General features: G+C 56.0%; 1 protein-coding gene across 2 annotated transcripts; it reads right to left on the reverse strand.

Annotated features, from left to right (window-relative positions):
* Nucleotides 1-8,335: 8,335 nt before the first annotated feature.
* Nucleotides 8,336-15,064, reverse strand: ZADH2 (zinc binding alcohol dehydrogenase domain containing 2). 2 transcript variants are annotated; one of them, XM_004715933.2, is made up of 2 exons: nucleotides 14,802-15,064; nucleotides 8,336-9,394 (listed from the first exon to the last, which is right to left on the reverse strand). In XM_004715933.2, the coding sequence occupies exons 1-2, from the start codon at nucleotides 14,993-14,995 to the stop codon at nucleotides 8,470-8,472; spliced, it is 1,119 nt and encodes a 372-aa protein (XP_004715990.1). In that variant the 5' UTR covers nucleotides 14,996-15,064; the 3' UTR covers nucleotides 8,336-8,469. The 2 variants fall into 2 exon arrangements, with proteins under 2 accessions (XP_004715990.1, XP_045152209.1); XM_045296274.1 differs by lacking the exon at nucleotides 14,802-15,064 and adding an exon at nucleotides 13,976-14,156.
* Nucleotides 15,065-15,135: the final 71 nt, after the last annotated feature.

Consider the following 15,135-nt stretch of genomic DNA (forward strand, 5'->3'; position numbering starts at 1 on the left):
CCCTGGGTCCAGATACAGCTTCCCTTAGAAGTCCCATAATAGCCAAATCTTTTTCAAGTGTTTCTTACCTTTTGTGAATAATCCTGTAATTTGTGGGTTTGGAGCCTTCTTATATTTTAAACATGGATGATAAATTAATAAATTAGTATCACATGATAGCAGAAAATACAGAATACCCTATCTAAGAAAACGGAGCGGATGCGGTCTATCAATGCAATTTTCAGAGTCAGCGCTCCAAATAACCCCGGGAACAACAGAAACCAGGACTCCACGACAAGAGGAATGGCTGCTGTGGGCTGTGGGATCGCAGCCTGGTTAGGCATGCTCAGAAGATACTGCTGACATAGCCAAGTGTGAAGGGTGAGGCACGGGGCCCCATCCAGAGCTCCCAGTAGAGGCTGGTGCCCACTGCTGTCAACAGAATGCAGTGCCGCCCATTCCTCTGCCACCTTCAGCCAGTCTGCCATCCTGGGCGGTGTGCTTTGGGAGCTTTCCAGCCCAGGGCGCTGACCTCCCTGCTCTGTCTCAGAAAGCGTTCTGCTGAGAGCTACAGCATGTTCGCTGGCTCCTTAGGGTGGGGCTGGGAGAACCACCAGGCCTTTCTTCCGTCTTAGCCTGGGAGCTCCACTGAAAGCTGCCCACCATAGGGGACTCTGCTGGGATTTGAGATGCTGGTGGTAGAGCTTGCCCGCTGTAAGCCCATGCAGTCTGGGCCCAGGGACACATAGGTGGTGGTGGGCCTGTCCCCAGCCCAAGGCTCTCTCTCTGTAAACTCCTGCTGATTTTACTTTCCTTCCCACACCCAGGTTTGCAGGCCACGTTCTCCAGCCTGGGAGCACTTGCTCTGGTGATGTTAAGGAAGACTTTTAGGAACCAGGATGCTCCCCTTATCAAAGCCACAGCTTCTGAATTTCTTGATTCCCATGGGCCTGTCTTTAAATAAAGGCTGCTTGCTCCTCCCACATGACCTGACCCAAAGGTGCTATAGTTAGATGTGTCCCCTTACAGCAGGGTAATTGTAAGCCACCAGCAGGGTGGCAGAAGCTCCAAGCAAGGACAACTGGGGCTTCCCTTCATGCCCCATAGGGGGACTGGGATCCAGTGGGTGGCATTGGAGCAGGGGAGGAGACCATGGGCAAGACGGAGGGGAGGTGGCCTGGCCATCACTGAAGCAGGAGTGAGCATGGGGGGTGGGGAGGGGCAGGGAGTTGGGGGATGCTAGTGTTGCTAAGCAGCTGTGGCTGCTCTTGCTGTCCTTGGGGCCCCCCATGCTGCCCATGCATGGAAATTGCTGCCCCCTAAAGATACAGATAGGCCGGGCCAGTGTCATGTCTGAGTTTTCAGGGTGGACAGTCGGAAGAGTGGTCAGCAGAGATTCTCTGAGTCTCACGGGCAGCTTTCTGCAGTTCACACTCTGGCAGCTGCAGCACAGTCACACTAGGGGAGGGGTGATCCGGCTGCACCGGGGCACGGACATTGGCACCAGCACCGCCAGCAGCATCTCCAGCACCTGGGAGACAGAGTCCCGGGTCCCACGCTGAACCCACGACACCAGAATCTCCACCCAACAGATGGCCCTGATGTGCACGGAAGCGCAAGGACAGTCCATGACCGGGCTTAATGGTGACTTCTCCCGTGCCTCAAATGGGAGCCCTTCATCTGCACTTCATAGTAACAGGGTGAGGGTGGTTTGGATGTAGATTGCCCAGCCTCTCCTCCAAGGCTCTACATGGTGCACTTGAACCTCCCCCCTGTAGGCCAACAGTCGAAGACAATCCCTTTCGCTTCCCGCCTCCCTCCCAACGGGGACTCCAGAGAGGCCCATTCTATAGGTGAGCTCTAAGACATCACGTGACGTGGCGGAAAGGGTGGCCATGTGGGTGCATTACATGGCGGTCACGGTGCTCATCTTGCTCTCCCCGACACGGGGACGGAAGCCATCCTTCCAAAGTAACTGTCGCCGTCCCCAAGGAGATGATTCCATTCCCGAATGTAAATTCCCACAATGGCCACTGCAACCGACTGTCCTCCTGTGAGGAAGGAGGGAGGGACCAGGCTGCCGCACATGCACATGACTGTTGAAGGCCTGACAGTGCAGCGGGGCCCTGCGCAGGGGCTCTGAGCGGTCGAGACAGGCCCTTCTGGGAGAGGATTTGCTTGTGTGGCTCTGAGAGGGAGAGCTTGGAATGCGCAAGTCCAAGGGAAAGGAAGGCGGGGGCGGCAGGGACGCAGAAGTCAAGGTTGAGTGCATGCCAAGGGCTTGCTTCTGCCTCGCTCTCTGAGATCAGGCCACTAGTGCGGACGAAGCTCTCGCCGCACGTGCATGAGAGTGGAATGGAGTCCCCTTCCGGGTCCCCTGCACACATCTCCTTCACCCTGTAGCACTCCTCTCCCACGGGCACTGTCTGGGGTCATCCAGAACTCTGAGTGACAGCGACCCTGCCCGCCGTGGACAACAGTTCAGAGCACTTCCTGGCCCCGGCCAGCTCCACCGTTGTGATGTTGGGCCCCATTGTCACATCCACCGTGGGCTTCCCGCTTTCTCTCACATCGTTTTTCCAGGGACTGGTCCCTCCTGATCACATGTCCAAAGTCTGAGACACAGACCCACTCCTGTGGCCCTCCTTTCCAAGGTGCACCCTGCTGTCCCACGGACGTCCTCTGGCAGCGCACGCAGGCCTCACCCTCTTCAGCAGTGCGCCCACAGGACAGGCGTTCCTCTGCGGGTGGGCGGCCAGGCCGGGATCTTCAGACAACTCCTAGAGGAGTTCACGATGGCGAAGCGTGGGCAGCGGAAGTCGTTCCAGGAATGAGGACAAAGGCCCTTTGGGGCCCCCAGACGTTCCTTCCTCCGTGCTTTCATTCGACAAGCAGGACGGCACGAGAAGGCAGCCGCCCTTCAGTGGAGCGAGCTGCGGCTGCAGCGGGGTGGCGCGGGCTTTCCCCCACAAGCAGGGGCAGTGGCGGGCGACCCCTGTCCTTGCAGCAGCCCCACAGGGCTTCCCTTGGTGGGGCCGACTGCCAGGTCTTTCTTCCTGGCATTTCAGTGAGCAGGAAAGACTGGTGACCACTCCCCTGAAGATGGGGGTGATGCCGGGGGACAGGGGCGGGGCAGGGCAGGGAGGGGAAATGGGGCGCAAACAGTGGATGCGGGAGGAGGAAGTTAGAACATCCCCCTGTACATGCAACTCCTTTAAAAAGTGACTTAACTGTGGGAGTGTGTGATGTGAATGTTTTATCAAGAAAACTACTAAAAACACACCCCAAACTTGACCTGTGGTACCGTGAGGGAAAGAGGAAGAATATTTGCTTAGGGTCACTGAGTTTGTTAATGGTGGTGGGATAATTTGGGAAAGGATATCAACAATGGTTGTACAACACGACGATTATAATCAATGAATTGTACATGTAGAAGTTGTTGGATTGGAGCAATGCTGTGTTGTATATATTTTTGCCACAATTAAAAAAAAAAAGACGTGGCTTAGAGGACTGGCCGTATAGACTGTGCTGTTTTACCATCTTCTGCGCCCCTCTGGACCGGGTTTCAGGCAGTGCCGTGCCCAGCTGGCCAGAGGCAGAGGGCACGGGCAATCCCCAAGGCAGGACCAGCATGTGGTCTGGGCACTCGGCCTTCAGTCCAAGGGACACTGCCGTCCCTCTGGGTGTTTCCTGCTGCGTCCCTCACCGCTCCCCATGGGCTGTGGGTCCTGGGGCTGGGAGTGCCTTAGAGTGAGCATTGAAGGGCGAACCCACCAAGGATAAGAAATGTGGATCGAGAGAGTCACTCTCCTGGGGGGCTCCAACTGCGCCACTCGCTGTCACCTCCCAGCTACACCCCGAACTCAGACCCACTGCGACGGACTCATTCTCTGACTCACGACCCTGCAGGGTGCAGAACTGAAGTCTTCATGGATGTGAATGGCCACATGGCTCCCCTGGGGCAGCAGCTGGTTTCAACCAGCAACTTTCAGTTTGAGCACTTCACCGTGCTACCAGCTGTTACAGCCCTAGCGAGAGAGACAGGTGTCCCAGGGTGGTGGAAAGTTCAGCCCTCGGCTGCTACCAGAGGCACTGGAGGTTGAGGTCCACCAAAGAGCACCTCAGAGGGAGGACCTTGTGATCCCTTCTTTCCGGGAAACCAGCCCCTGAAACCAGATGGGGCATGCTGCTCCCATAAAGTGACAGTCTCGGAGACGCGTGGGGGCAGTTCTAGCCCTTCCTACAGGGGTCACCACCACTTGGAATCAACTCGACGGCAGAGCCCTGTTGGGTTTGAAAACCCTTGGAGATCCCTGGGGTTTCCCTGATGGCCAGTCCCTCAAAAGGCTCCTGCTTTGGCCTACTTAAGACCAGAACACGCTTCCTCCTTGCGGTAGGCCGGTGTGGTATTACATAGGCTGAGTAGCTTTTTAGTGTTTTGGCCGATGCCCCAAGCCTGTCCTGTGGGGGCAGCAGTGGATGGCTTTCACCACACGGGTCTCCGCTTGTGAAGTCACATGACAGCGAACGGGCTCAGACTGGATGCACAGTTGACAGCACCCACATCCTCAGGCAGCGAGTACCCACATCCGAGTCAGAGTTTTGACTTCCGACATCAGAAGGTAAATAACGGATCCAGGGCTGCATCTGGGAAAATGGTTTCGGGAACCTAACTGCCCTGTGGACAAAGCCACGGCAAACACCTCCGGAGAAACAGCCCACGGGGCTGGCGGCATTCGCACAGACAGATTTTGTGTGGATAAGTAAGTTCCATAAACAACAGGGAGTATCTGCTGGATCCAGAGAGTGGGGAGTACAAAGCATACCCACCCACCCATTGTCACCCACAGGGACACCCCCAAAGCCACACTCTGCCACTGAATCCACTCTGAGTGACTACAGCACAGGGTAGCACTGCCTCTGTGGGGTTCTGAGACTTTAACTCTTCACAGCCACCTAGTGAATGCTGACTCATTGTGACCCCCTGTGGGTTTCCGAGACGGTAACTGTTTATGAGAGTAGAAAGCCCAATTTTTCTCCCAAGTAGCTGCTGGTGGTTTCGAACTGCAAACCATGCAGATTGCAGCCCAATGGGTAACCACTACACCATAGCCTCATCTTTCTCACAGGGAATGGCTGGTTGTTTTGAAAGCATAACCCATTGGGTGACCAAGGCGCCTCATGACTCGTAGTATAGAATTGCAATGCTCAGTTCATCAGCTCAGAGCATTCTCTACACTCGACAGAGCTCCACTGCACTCACGTTGTAACCCTTATGCAGGACAGTCTTCAGTTGATCACATGGTCTTCTTCCCCGGCCCCACACCATATCCATTCTGAAAAGTCCACATCTGTTTTTATAAACATCTAAAATACGGCACTACTCATTCCACGTGTGCATATGGTAAATGATCAAGTAAGCAGTCTGCAGTGCTTATAGCCCCGCTACCTACCACCCATGCTCTCCCTATTTCACAGGAAAACCCCAACAGTCAATTCCCGCTAATTGTGAAGGGGTTAAAACATTACCCAGGTACAAGTTGGGTGGCTGTTATGTTACCCCCAAAACACTGGAAACAGGACGCCAAAACCCCAGGTCCCCCAGGCAGGCATGTGCCTTAGATGTGACCATCTGTGGAGTTTGCAGCGTCTTGTGGTCGTGAGCGCAGAAAAAGCAGGTCTATGTGGGGCCAAGGGCGTGAAGTCCTCCTGGACGCTGGGATGAGCAACAGCCAGTCACACGCAATACACGCCTAATGTGGTCCCAATGACCGTGAGCAGGCATTCGCCAGGCCGCTGAGAAACTTTATTCTTATTCAGGTGGAGACACACAAAGATCATGCACAGAACATGCGCCGCCTGGAATCTGGGTTTCTGTACAAACAGCTCCGATCTGAAACTTTCCTTTTGTCTTCTAGTGCTGGAACCTGACACCAGTTGTCATCATCCTCAGCTGGACCCTCGGTGACATCGCCGAGTGGCTTACTTCCTGCCTGTGAACCCAATGTGGAGGCATCTAGAAGTCACGCCTTAACTGTAAGCAATCTTCAGGGTGCCTTGGTCTCTCTGCAGGCCTCGGAGAGCCGAGAGCCGTGTCCTCTGTGCCCCGCCAGTGACCTCACGGCTGGCGTGTGGGGAAGGCCGTGCTGAGGACGCAGCGATCATTTATCCCCGTGATGGCTCAGGGCTGGCCACTTCTCTAAGACAAAGACTGACAAGGAGCTAAGTGATGGGTGGTCCTCGTTGGGGTGGGGACCCCACTTCAGGAGGGAGGTGTGGAGTGCTCACAGCACTTCACCTCCCATTAGTGGCAGGTCTGAGCAATACGCTCCAAAGAGCCAAATGGGGGCTGAACTATGACCTGCAATTTACAAATCATTTTTCAAAAGGATTACCAAAAAAAAGTGTGTGTGGGAGGGGGAGGGCGTTCAGGAGGCTAAATCACTTTGGGGCATTATCTGAGTGGGTGGAATCTTTCATATACCTGCAAACAGCTTGGCAATAGTTTCAGAGTTTGTGTGGGTCGGGAGAAAGGGCATGAGGTTTGCGGATGGGATCTTATTTTAAACCCAGGTGTTTTGAGTTTTTATTATTATTTTTAAAACAGAGTGGGATTTCAGGATGTTCTCCCCTACACAACACAACGCTGATCTGTTCTGCAGTTAGCGGGACTCATTCCTACAATACTGGCATCTCTTGCTTACCCTCCCGTCACCAAGCAAAGCAACCAGGGCTTCCGCGCTGAAGTAGCCATTGACTTGGCCACGTCCCCATGATTGGCATCTTCACCCCGCAGGGCCTCCCTGCCTTGATGTTCCACATCTGTCTGCATGGCAAGCCAGGCCAGCCATGTGGGATTTCAGCCTGTCCTCTGATTAGACTATTCGATGACGGCCTTCTCGGGGCCCCGGTCACATTCATAAAAGCTCCATTCTCCCTCTTTGTTTGTGCAGGGCAGAGGCAGGCAAAGTCCCTTTCTGTTTTGCCACAGCTGTGGGGTCTGAGAGGGACAGATCAATCACTGAGCCCGCACTGGCCGAGCCAGCGCCCCGCGCCCCCGCGCCAGCAGCTCTTTGCGATAATGAGGGCACAGAGAGCCTCCCCTCGGCCGGCGACTCCTCTTCATAACTCAGGGGCGTCACAGTGGCAATAGCCTCTCGTGCTATTTGTCTTCCGTGCAGTTGTGTGACACTTCAGCATGAGCCATAATTTGGCAGCTATTTACCGTGACATCCCCCTCCAGTACAGCCATAACGTTCAGTGAGGCCATTATTTGGCTCCATTTACCATATAAATTGTATTGTTGTGCATGCATGCTAGCAGCTACATTAGGTACCTGGAAATGAATGAAAATGAGTAAATCTTGTAAAATAGATACTAACAGATCTTCGGTAGCACGGGGGGCCTGGCTCCTCCCAGGGACAGGCGGGAGCAATTGGACAGGGGCCCCCATTTTCCCAGAGCCCTTTCCATGCAAGTCCACTGGGAAGGCACTAGAGGGGGTGGTCTCCAGGTACCAGGCGCTGGGCCCTCAGAGGTCAAGGATTGGCCCCAGGCCTCTTTGGCGTGTGGTCAGTGAAGGCGGGTGACATCGGGGGTCAGTGACCCGACCCTGAGACACATTGCCGTTCTCTATCCCTCCATCTGTGAAGGTGGCACGCTGGGCGGTTTTTGATTTCCACTTCCGGTTTCCGGCAGGAGTCTGTTGTGAAGGCTCCCACCCAGGGGGGTGGGCATGTGCTTGTCTGCACGCATGCCCTCCCTCCCCTGTGTACACACGGGCTTGTAACGGCCTCCCGGCGAGTCCCCTTTTGAAAACCTGCTGGCCGAGCGCATGTGCTCTTTCATCACGAGTTTGCTTTTGAGACGACCCTGGAACATGCTCCTTTCCACCCCAGGGTAGGTGAGGTTAAAAGCCCTCAAACAGCGGAGAGGTCTTTCCAAAGTCTGCTCTCACCCCATCTTTTCCATCTTCTCAAATAACTTTGTATCAAGATTTCTAGTGAGGCAGTCCCTGGTGATTACCACTGCAGCCTCCCTCGACAACCTGGATCCTTCCAAGAGCCAACAGGGGTTTGCTGCCTCCCCCAAGTATTAGGGAAGCAGTCCACCCAAGACCCACGGACCCCAGAGCACCGGAGTATCTGTGAACAGTCCTAAGGCAATCGACAAAGCGGCTGCCGTGGGCTGCTCTGACATCAGGAACTCATTTAGTCCCTGGAACAATACACCCTGGAAGGATCCCTTCACAACTGGAGGAGCGGGTGTGCTGGCCTTACCTCTGAGCCTCCGGGAAAGGTTTTTTTTTAACGAGGGAGGAACGGGGAGTGGGGGGAGAAAGAGAGAGAGAAACGGATTCATTAACACCTTAACATTGGTTTGAAGAAACATTATATCCTTTACCAACTAAAAATACATCGATTTTTCGCAATTCGGAAGCTCTAAAGTGCCCATTTTCATGCTCGTTTGATTTATCTCGCTGCTCTGTTTTTACAGCTTACTGCTGACAGAGTGAGGTAATTCAACGACAATTTTCCCAGTGTTTTTGCCCGTGTACATATAATCGACAGCGCGGAATACAGACTCCAAGCCCGTAAACAGGCCCCCTGGAGACTGCTCCCCTAGGTCCACCCCACACGCCAGCTCCCCGCCCTCACACAGCTTAAGCAAGTTGTCCATGGCTGCCCGGTACTGAGCGAAGTAGTGGTTCAGGAAGAAACCCCGCACGCTGGCAGACTTCCTCAGCAGTTTGGCTGGCAGCGCTCCGGCTTTAATGGGAGAGAGGCCGGTTGGAGTTTGGTAGCCAGAGATAAACCCAATTACGATCAAGCGACCTTTGGTGGCCAGCGCATCCACGGCCAAGTCGAACAGGCCTCCCCCCACGGACTCATAGACCACGTCCACGCCTTCCGGGTACTCCCGTTGAAGGACAGCACCCACATCCTCCGTTTTATAGTTGATGGGGCGATCGCAGCCGATGGTCTTCAGGAAAGAGCACTTCTCTTCGGAAGAGCAGGTCCCGATGACATGGCACTTCGCTCTCTTGGAAAGTTGCACGGCGAACTGGCCTGTCCCCCCAGCCGCGGCTGTCACCAAAACTCTCTGTCCTTGCGACAACTCTCCAAGCTCGGCCAAGCTGATGTAGGCCGTGCTGCCACTTACCAGCAACGTGAGGTACTCGGGTTTCACAGAGGGCATGGGAGTGGCCATGTTGGCGGGCACCACTGTGTACTCGGCAAAAGAGCCGGGTGCCATGTAAGCGACAGCTTGGCCAACCGTGTACCTGGCACTAGCCGAGAGGCCTAAGGCCACCACCTCCCCCAGGCCTTCAAAGCCAGCATCGAAGGGGACCTTCAGGGAAGGGTTGTATCGGCCGGCGGTGTGGTTGATGTCCGAGGCGTTCACACCCACGAATCTGGGGGAAAACAAACACACACATTAGGATGCTACCTTGTGGGCCTTTCAAGGTTCCACTGGGAAAATCCCTCCAATTCCCGCTGCTCACGGGGGTGGGGGGTGGTCAGGGCATGGAGGGGCTGCTAAAGTAATCCATTGTGATAGAATTCCCACATACACACACAACCCAAAAAGCACGGTAAGGGAGCCCTCATTATATATAAACTTCACTGGGGTGATGGGTTGGAAATTAATTGGCCTCTTAACAAAGATGTTAGAAACAACACCAGGATAAAATAAATTCAAAGAAGCACACTTGTATCGATTCTGGCAACAATTTAACACTTCAGATGATAACAGTAATGACAAAGATACTATTCAAGATGGATGTAACATGCAAGGTCATCGCTTGTCCCAGCAGGGCCCGCAGGGGTGGTGAACACAGTGGATCCAGCACTCGGCTTCCTTCCTTTCTGACGTGGCTGGTGTGAAAATATGCACTTGGGTTAATTTGGCAAAAACCGTCTCAGAAGGGCACAGAGTTTTTGTTGCTGTTTTTAAAGGGTCGTGCAGCATTTCACAGCCCCCTTCGGATGAACAGGGAGGCAAGCTGTCCCTCTGTTTTCCTCAGCGCGAGGCAGAGGCACGGCTTGATTAATACCAGATGATTATTGTCGGTTTGGTAGCGAGATTCGGTTTAATTGCGAGCCGAGTGTTCTCAACAGCTTCTCCTCATCTGCCTATACCCAATAACAAAAAACAGCCTCAGATTGGGGGGCTAGGGGGACGGCATGTGCCGAGAGTCTCGGGAGGTGGCGGGGACCCAGAACGTTGTCAAGTCCACTGTGGCCCGATGGCGCTGGGGAAAGCTCGGAAGCAGGCCTTTTAAGCATATTCTCTTTCAACCCAACCTAAGAACGTCTGGTGTCCGACGCGAGAACCCAGCAGCCCAGCAGCCGGGGTCTCTCTCGGGCTCTGTGAGGGGGACCCTCAGATCGCGGCAATGTAGAAGACCTCCGTGTGTTGGAGAGGGAAGGAAGCAGGAAGCGGAGGCCTTCCACCACTCCAGCTTTCTCCGGAATCCCACATTGGAGCTCCACCGGGGTCTACATGGTTTCTGCTGGGTTTGCCTTTGCCAGGTTATTACCAAGGTGCCTGCATTCCATTTCTTGGAGTAGGGAGACCCATCGGCTGCCTTTCATTCTGTCAGTGGAAAGCAGTGCCCAACTGTGGCCTGGGGAAAGGGGGCCTAGAGGCTGGGGTCAGGCTGGAGGCACCCTTGCCTTGGCCATGCAGCAGACCCCAGGCCTGGCCAAGGGGTACAAGAGAGGGCTGGCCTTGTTTTGGGAGGTGGGGAGGGGGCCAGCAGCTACCTCTGCCTTTGGGTGCCTTCTCCAGGTTAACTTTTAGCCTCCCACCCCTTGTCTAGCTTTCTGGTTCAGCCCCATCCCCCGGCCCCCACCTGAGGTAGCTCAGCAGTGGAAAGTGGATACCAGTCCTTGGCTGGGGGACCAGGCTCTGGGCACTCGTGGAAGTCAGCCTGTGGCAGCAAATGCCCCTGGGGGCCTCCCAGGAAGGGAGGATTCAGAGAGGCTCGGGGATCCCCTGCCTGGTCCTCAGGCAGGGACCCCCACTTCCAAAGGAGATGGCCGGGTGTGCACTAGGGTGGCTTTGCTGACTGGCCACAGACTCAGGCAGAAGGTCCAGTACCACCCACAGGAAGGGAAGCTGGGTCCAACCTGTATCTCAGGTCTGTGCTCAGCTGGCCCTTGCCTGCCTGGTTCCACAAGATGGGCCTGGGAAATGCCTAGGGCCTGCAGCAGCACAAGGGGTCCAGACCTAGGCCTTGGCCTCGGTCTCCTGGCAGACAGGTCCCTGAGCAGTGTGCGCATCAAGTTCCAGCTCTGAGCGGGTGGAGTGGCACAGCCTGGCGAGATTTCCTATTTGCACCCCCATTTCTCACCTCCCCATTCTTCTAAGTCACTTGGTCATCAGTGAGGAAGGCTACTGCTGGGAGCACAGCCGTGGGGGCCCCACTCCTCACACTGCTCTTTCGGGTTGCCCAGCCCTGGTGCAGGGCCCCTGTAGCCCCTCCAGTGGTTGGGAAGCCACCCCACCCACCCCCCCAGTCCTTACCTGGGCTTCAAGGAAGAAGCTGGGTCCAAAGCCCTGTGCCTGTGCCTGCCTCCAGCGACCCAAGTTCAAGAGCAGCAGGAAGGGGCCACAGTCTCGCAAAAGGAAAGGGGAGACAGCAGGAAACATTGGTGCATTGGGGTCTCCCACTCCCAGGTGGTGGAAAACGTGCACTTTTAATGAGTGCCTTATTTCAGCCACCAGACTGGGGTAGGGGGTGGCGGCTGCAGGACCCCAAGAAAAAGAAGGAGGCTTTCGTGGGCTTTCTACACTCCCGATACCCTTCCCAAGTCTCCGGGTTTTTCCTAAAAAGTGCCCAAGCTTGCTTTCTTTTTATTGTAAAAACAGGGCAATAAAAGGGGGGTGTCCTTTGTACAAAACAACAACAAACCCCAAAAAAACAAAGCGCAGAAGCCACCAGTCCACAGCGAAGGCGAAGATCCTGGGAGGCAAAATTAACTCCTCCAAAGGAGATCTTCCTTAAAAAAAATGTCGGCCCTGACAATCTGCAGAAATACAGTTACCCGCCCCGCAAGCAAGCAACAAACCGTTCATCAACACGTCCTCCCCTCCCCTCCTGGCCATTCCGCCAAACTCCCTGCTCCAGTCTCTTATGCTGCGCAGAAAAGTCGTTAGAATTATTTGGAAACGAAATCGCCTGCCAACCGCTTACGAAAAACACTGGAAAGAATATGGATGCACACTTAAGTGTGGCCTTTCTTCCCCCTTTTTCCGTTGCTCGGTGGGATAGGTGTGGAGGGGGGCTACTCAGGGAAGTGACCCCCAACGCCCCAGCAAAAACAGTAAGGAAGGACCTGGGCGAAGGCACCAGGCGCTACTTGCCGCCGCGGCAAAAGGGCATTCACCCGCCTCTTGCCACACTTTTCTGAAACGGAACCCTTTCTGACTCCAACACTTGCGTCTGGTTTAATAGCTTCTCTCCCCTGCAAATAAGGAAGGGATTGTATTTTCTGTTTTGATGGAATGCGGTGTGCGATTGTTCCACGGAAAGCTAAAAGCCTGACAGCGCACAAAGAAAACCTCCCAACACTTCCCAAACAAGTGAAGTGGGGCTCCAGCCATTCATTCCAAATCAGGGTTTAGGATGATCAAATCGAGGAGTGTGTGCTTAACATCCTAATGCAATTAACCGCAGTTCAGGAGCGATCTGGTCTAGATTACAAGGAACGAGGTTGCACACAATTATCAAGCCCCCATTCTTTAAAATATAATAACAATAAAAAAAGCCCAGACCGGTAAAATGTCACGTCCATAGGCACTTATCTACAGGCATGGAGATCCAGTCTACAGCTCAGGGGGCGAAAGGAGAGCAGAGTTCTCTTCCCAACACACCGAAAACCGGCCATTCATTCCCTTTAGATTTCAAGGTGGACGTTAAAGGTCAAGTTGTGAAATGCACACTCTATACTAAAGGGGGAAAGAGCAGCAGAGACCCGAGAGCCACCCACGCGAAGCTCTCCAAATCCGGGAGCCTGGGCTCTGTGCCCTCAACATGGAATCCAGGGATCCATTTTGCGCTCGCCTTTGGATTCACCCTGGTGGCGGCCCAGGGCTCACAGTGAGCCTGGGCCCCGTGGCCTAGGCGCCGCCTGGGAGCGGTCCTTTGGGAAGGCAGCAGGAGGGGGTGGAGGGCATCTGTAAGCCTGAAGGGCGAAGAGCACTGGAAGGAAAGTTACCCAAGTACGCACTCAACACTCGCAGGGGCAGAGGCCCGGGAGAGCGCGCGCGGCAGGCGGGCCTGAGCAGCTCCACCAGGCAGGTACACCCGCCAAGGCACGGCAGCGCTTGGCCATTCTGTCATTGCTCTTTCCCCTGCTCGTCCCCCAGCCATCCCGTCCCAATTCCACACCAAGTTTCTAAAAAAGGCTTTTATTCCAAGCAGTTGTGTCGGCGCACTCAAGTCCACAGCCCACGGGATCCTCGGTGGGAAACAGAGAGGGAACCACTCTTGGCTGTGGAAGTTCGCCGGCTTCTCTTCTGGGTCCTGCCTCCGCTTCTAGCAAACACCGACTGCGGTTGGTATTTTGTTCCTGGACGCACAACCAAGTCCTTCTTCAGGAAGGCATGCGGTGGTCTGTCCTCGCAACTCCTTCAAGGAGTCCTCCGCAGCGCCGCAAACTTTCTAGAGAAGAAACATCCCCTCCCTACCTCTTAAGGTGCCCCCCCCCCGCGATCCCCCTCCCCAGCCTTGCCCCGGGTTCACGCCGTCATATGTTCCCAACAGGTTTCTCAAGGTTTCTATCACGCTTCGAGCCCTAAATCTCAGCCTTGCGCCGAAGCTCTAACCCGGGCCGAGTAAACGCTGCATCCGGCGCCTTCCTAGGGCAAGGCACGCTGCGTCCGCCCCTCGCTGGAATGGGCGCTAGGTACTACCTGGCACACAATTTACGACGTGGTTACAATCACAACGTACTCCTCCCTTCAATAATATGACTTAGTTCCATACGTGCGAAGCTTTCGCCTTCGGACCGGGCTCCGCAGCCAGCCAAGCACTGCTTCTCCTACGGCCAATCCTCCCAGCTCCTGGAAGGTCTGGGGACCTGGGTGCGCAGACCCAGCGCGGAGCAGGGCTCCGGGCAGCGCGAGGGCCCAGCCTCCCGGCAGCTTCGCCGGTGACCAGAGCGCAGTCACGTGGAAATACCCCTCGGTGGGGGCGGGATGAGGGACCTTAAGGGCCAGGAAGTGACCTGAGAGTCACACCACCGGTGTCGGTCAGCAAACCTGTAGGCAAATGCACAGCGCCCCCACCCTGGCCCAGTTGCCCGGCACCCGAGTCCCGCTGTCCTTCCAGAGTAGAGCCCACAGTCACCCAGCACTGACAACACGCAGGAGCCGCGGGCGAGGTGCACTGGAACACACCCCACCGCTGGCCCCCCAGTGCGCGCGGCCTCCCACCTGGCGGGCAGGAGGCGCCGCCCCCGCTGCCCCACGTCCTCTGTCCCCAAATGTCGCTGAGTGCGTCCGGGCAGCTCCGGTTGCCCGGAAAGCTTCGCTGTGCGCGGTGGCCGTGGGTGCGGGTGGGCCAGGAGGGGAGCCTCCCTACTGGGTCGCAGCGGTTTTATTTCGGGCGGGAGGGGGAGGAGGCGGGCTGGGGGAGGGGAAGGGAATCCCAAATTAAAATCAGCCTCAGCAAGGAGGCCGCCGGGCGACATCGGGACGCGCCACCGCCCCGGAACCAGCAGCCGCGCTCGCCAGATGGCGGCGGGCGAACTGCCTAGGCGAGTGGCCGTGGCGGCGGAGCCTGAGCTCGGCCCGGGGGGCGTGGGGCTCACCGGTTCCGGACGAGGAGCTCTCCGTCCCCGGGGAGCGGCACCGCGCAGTCCCGGCGCAGGGTGACGGCCTCGCGGAAGTTGGGGCTCAGCCGGGTCACCACCAGCTTCTGCATGGCGCTGGGGATGGCGGAGCCCTGGAAGTCCAGGAAGTGGCGGGCGTACGACATGTCCACGATGGTCCGCAGCGCGCGCATGGCCCCGGTCGGCGCCGGCTGGTGCAGCCGGGTGGCGGAGCGCGGGGCTGGGCGGCCGCCGCGGCTCCTTTAATCTCCCTGTTTTGTTTTGAATCTGCTCGCCGCAGACTGGCCGGGAGGCTCCCCGCCCTCCCCCTTCC

The sequence above is a fragment of the Echinops telfairi genome, unplaced genomic scaffold, assembly GCF_000313985.2.
Source record: "Echinops telfairi isolate 266 unplaced genomic scaffold, ASM31398v2 ScPeMD7_7400;HRSCAF=8409, whole genome shotgun sequence".
Taxonomy (NCBI): domain Eukaryota; kingdom Metazoa; phylum Chordata; class Mammalia; order Afrosoricida; family Tenrecidae; genus Echinops; species Echinops telfairi.

Excerpts from the sequence above, each read along its gene's own strand:
- ZADH2 (XM_004715933.2), bottom strand. The coding sequence starts at position 14,995 with ATGCGCGCGCTGCGGACCATCGTGGACATGTCGTACGCCCGCCACTTC. Across the intron at positions 9,395-14,801 it reads GAGCTCCTCGTCCGGAACCG|ATTCGTGGGTGTGAACGCCT; the intron begins GTGAGCCCCACG and ends GTTTTCCCCCAG.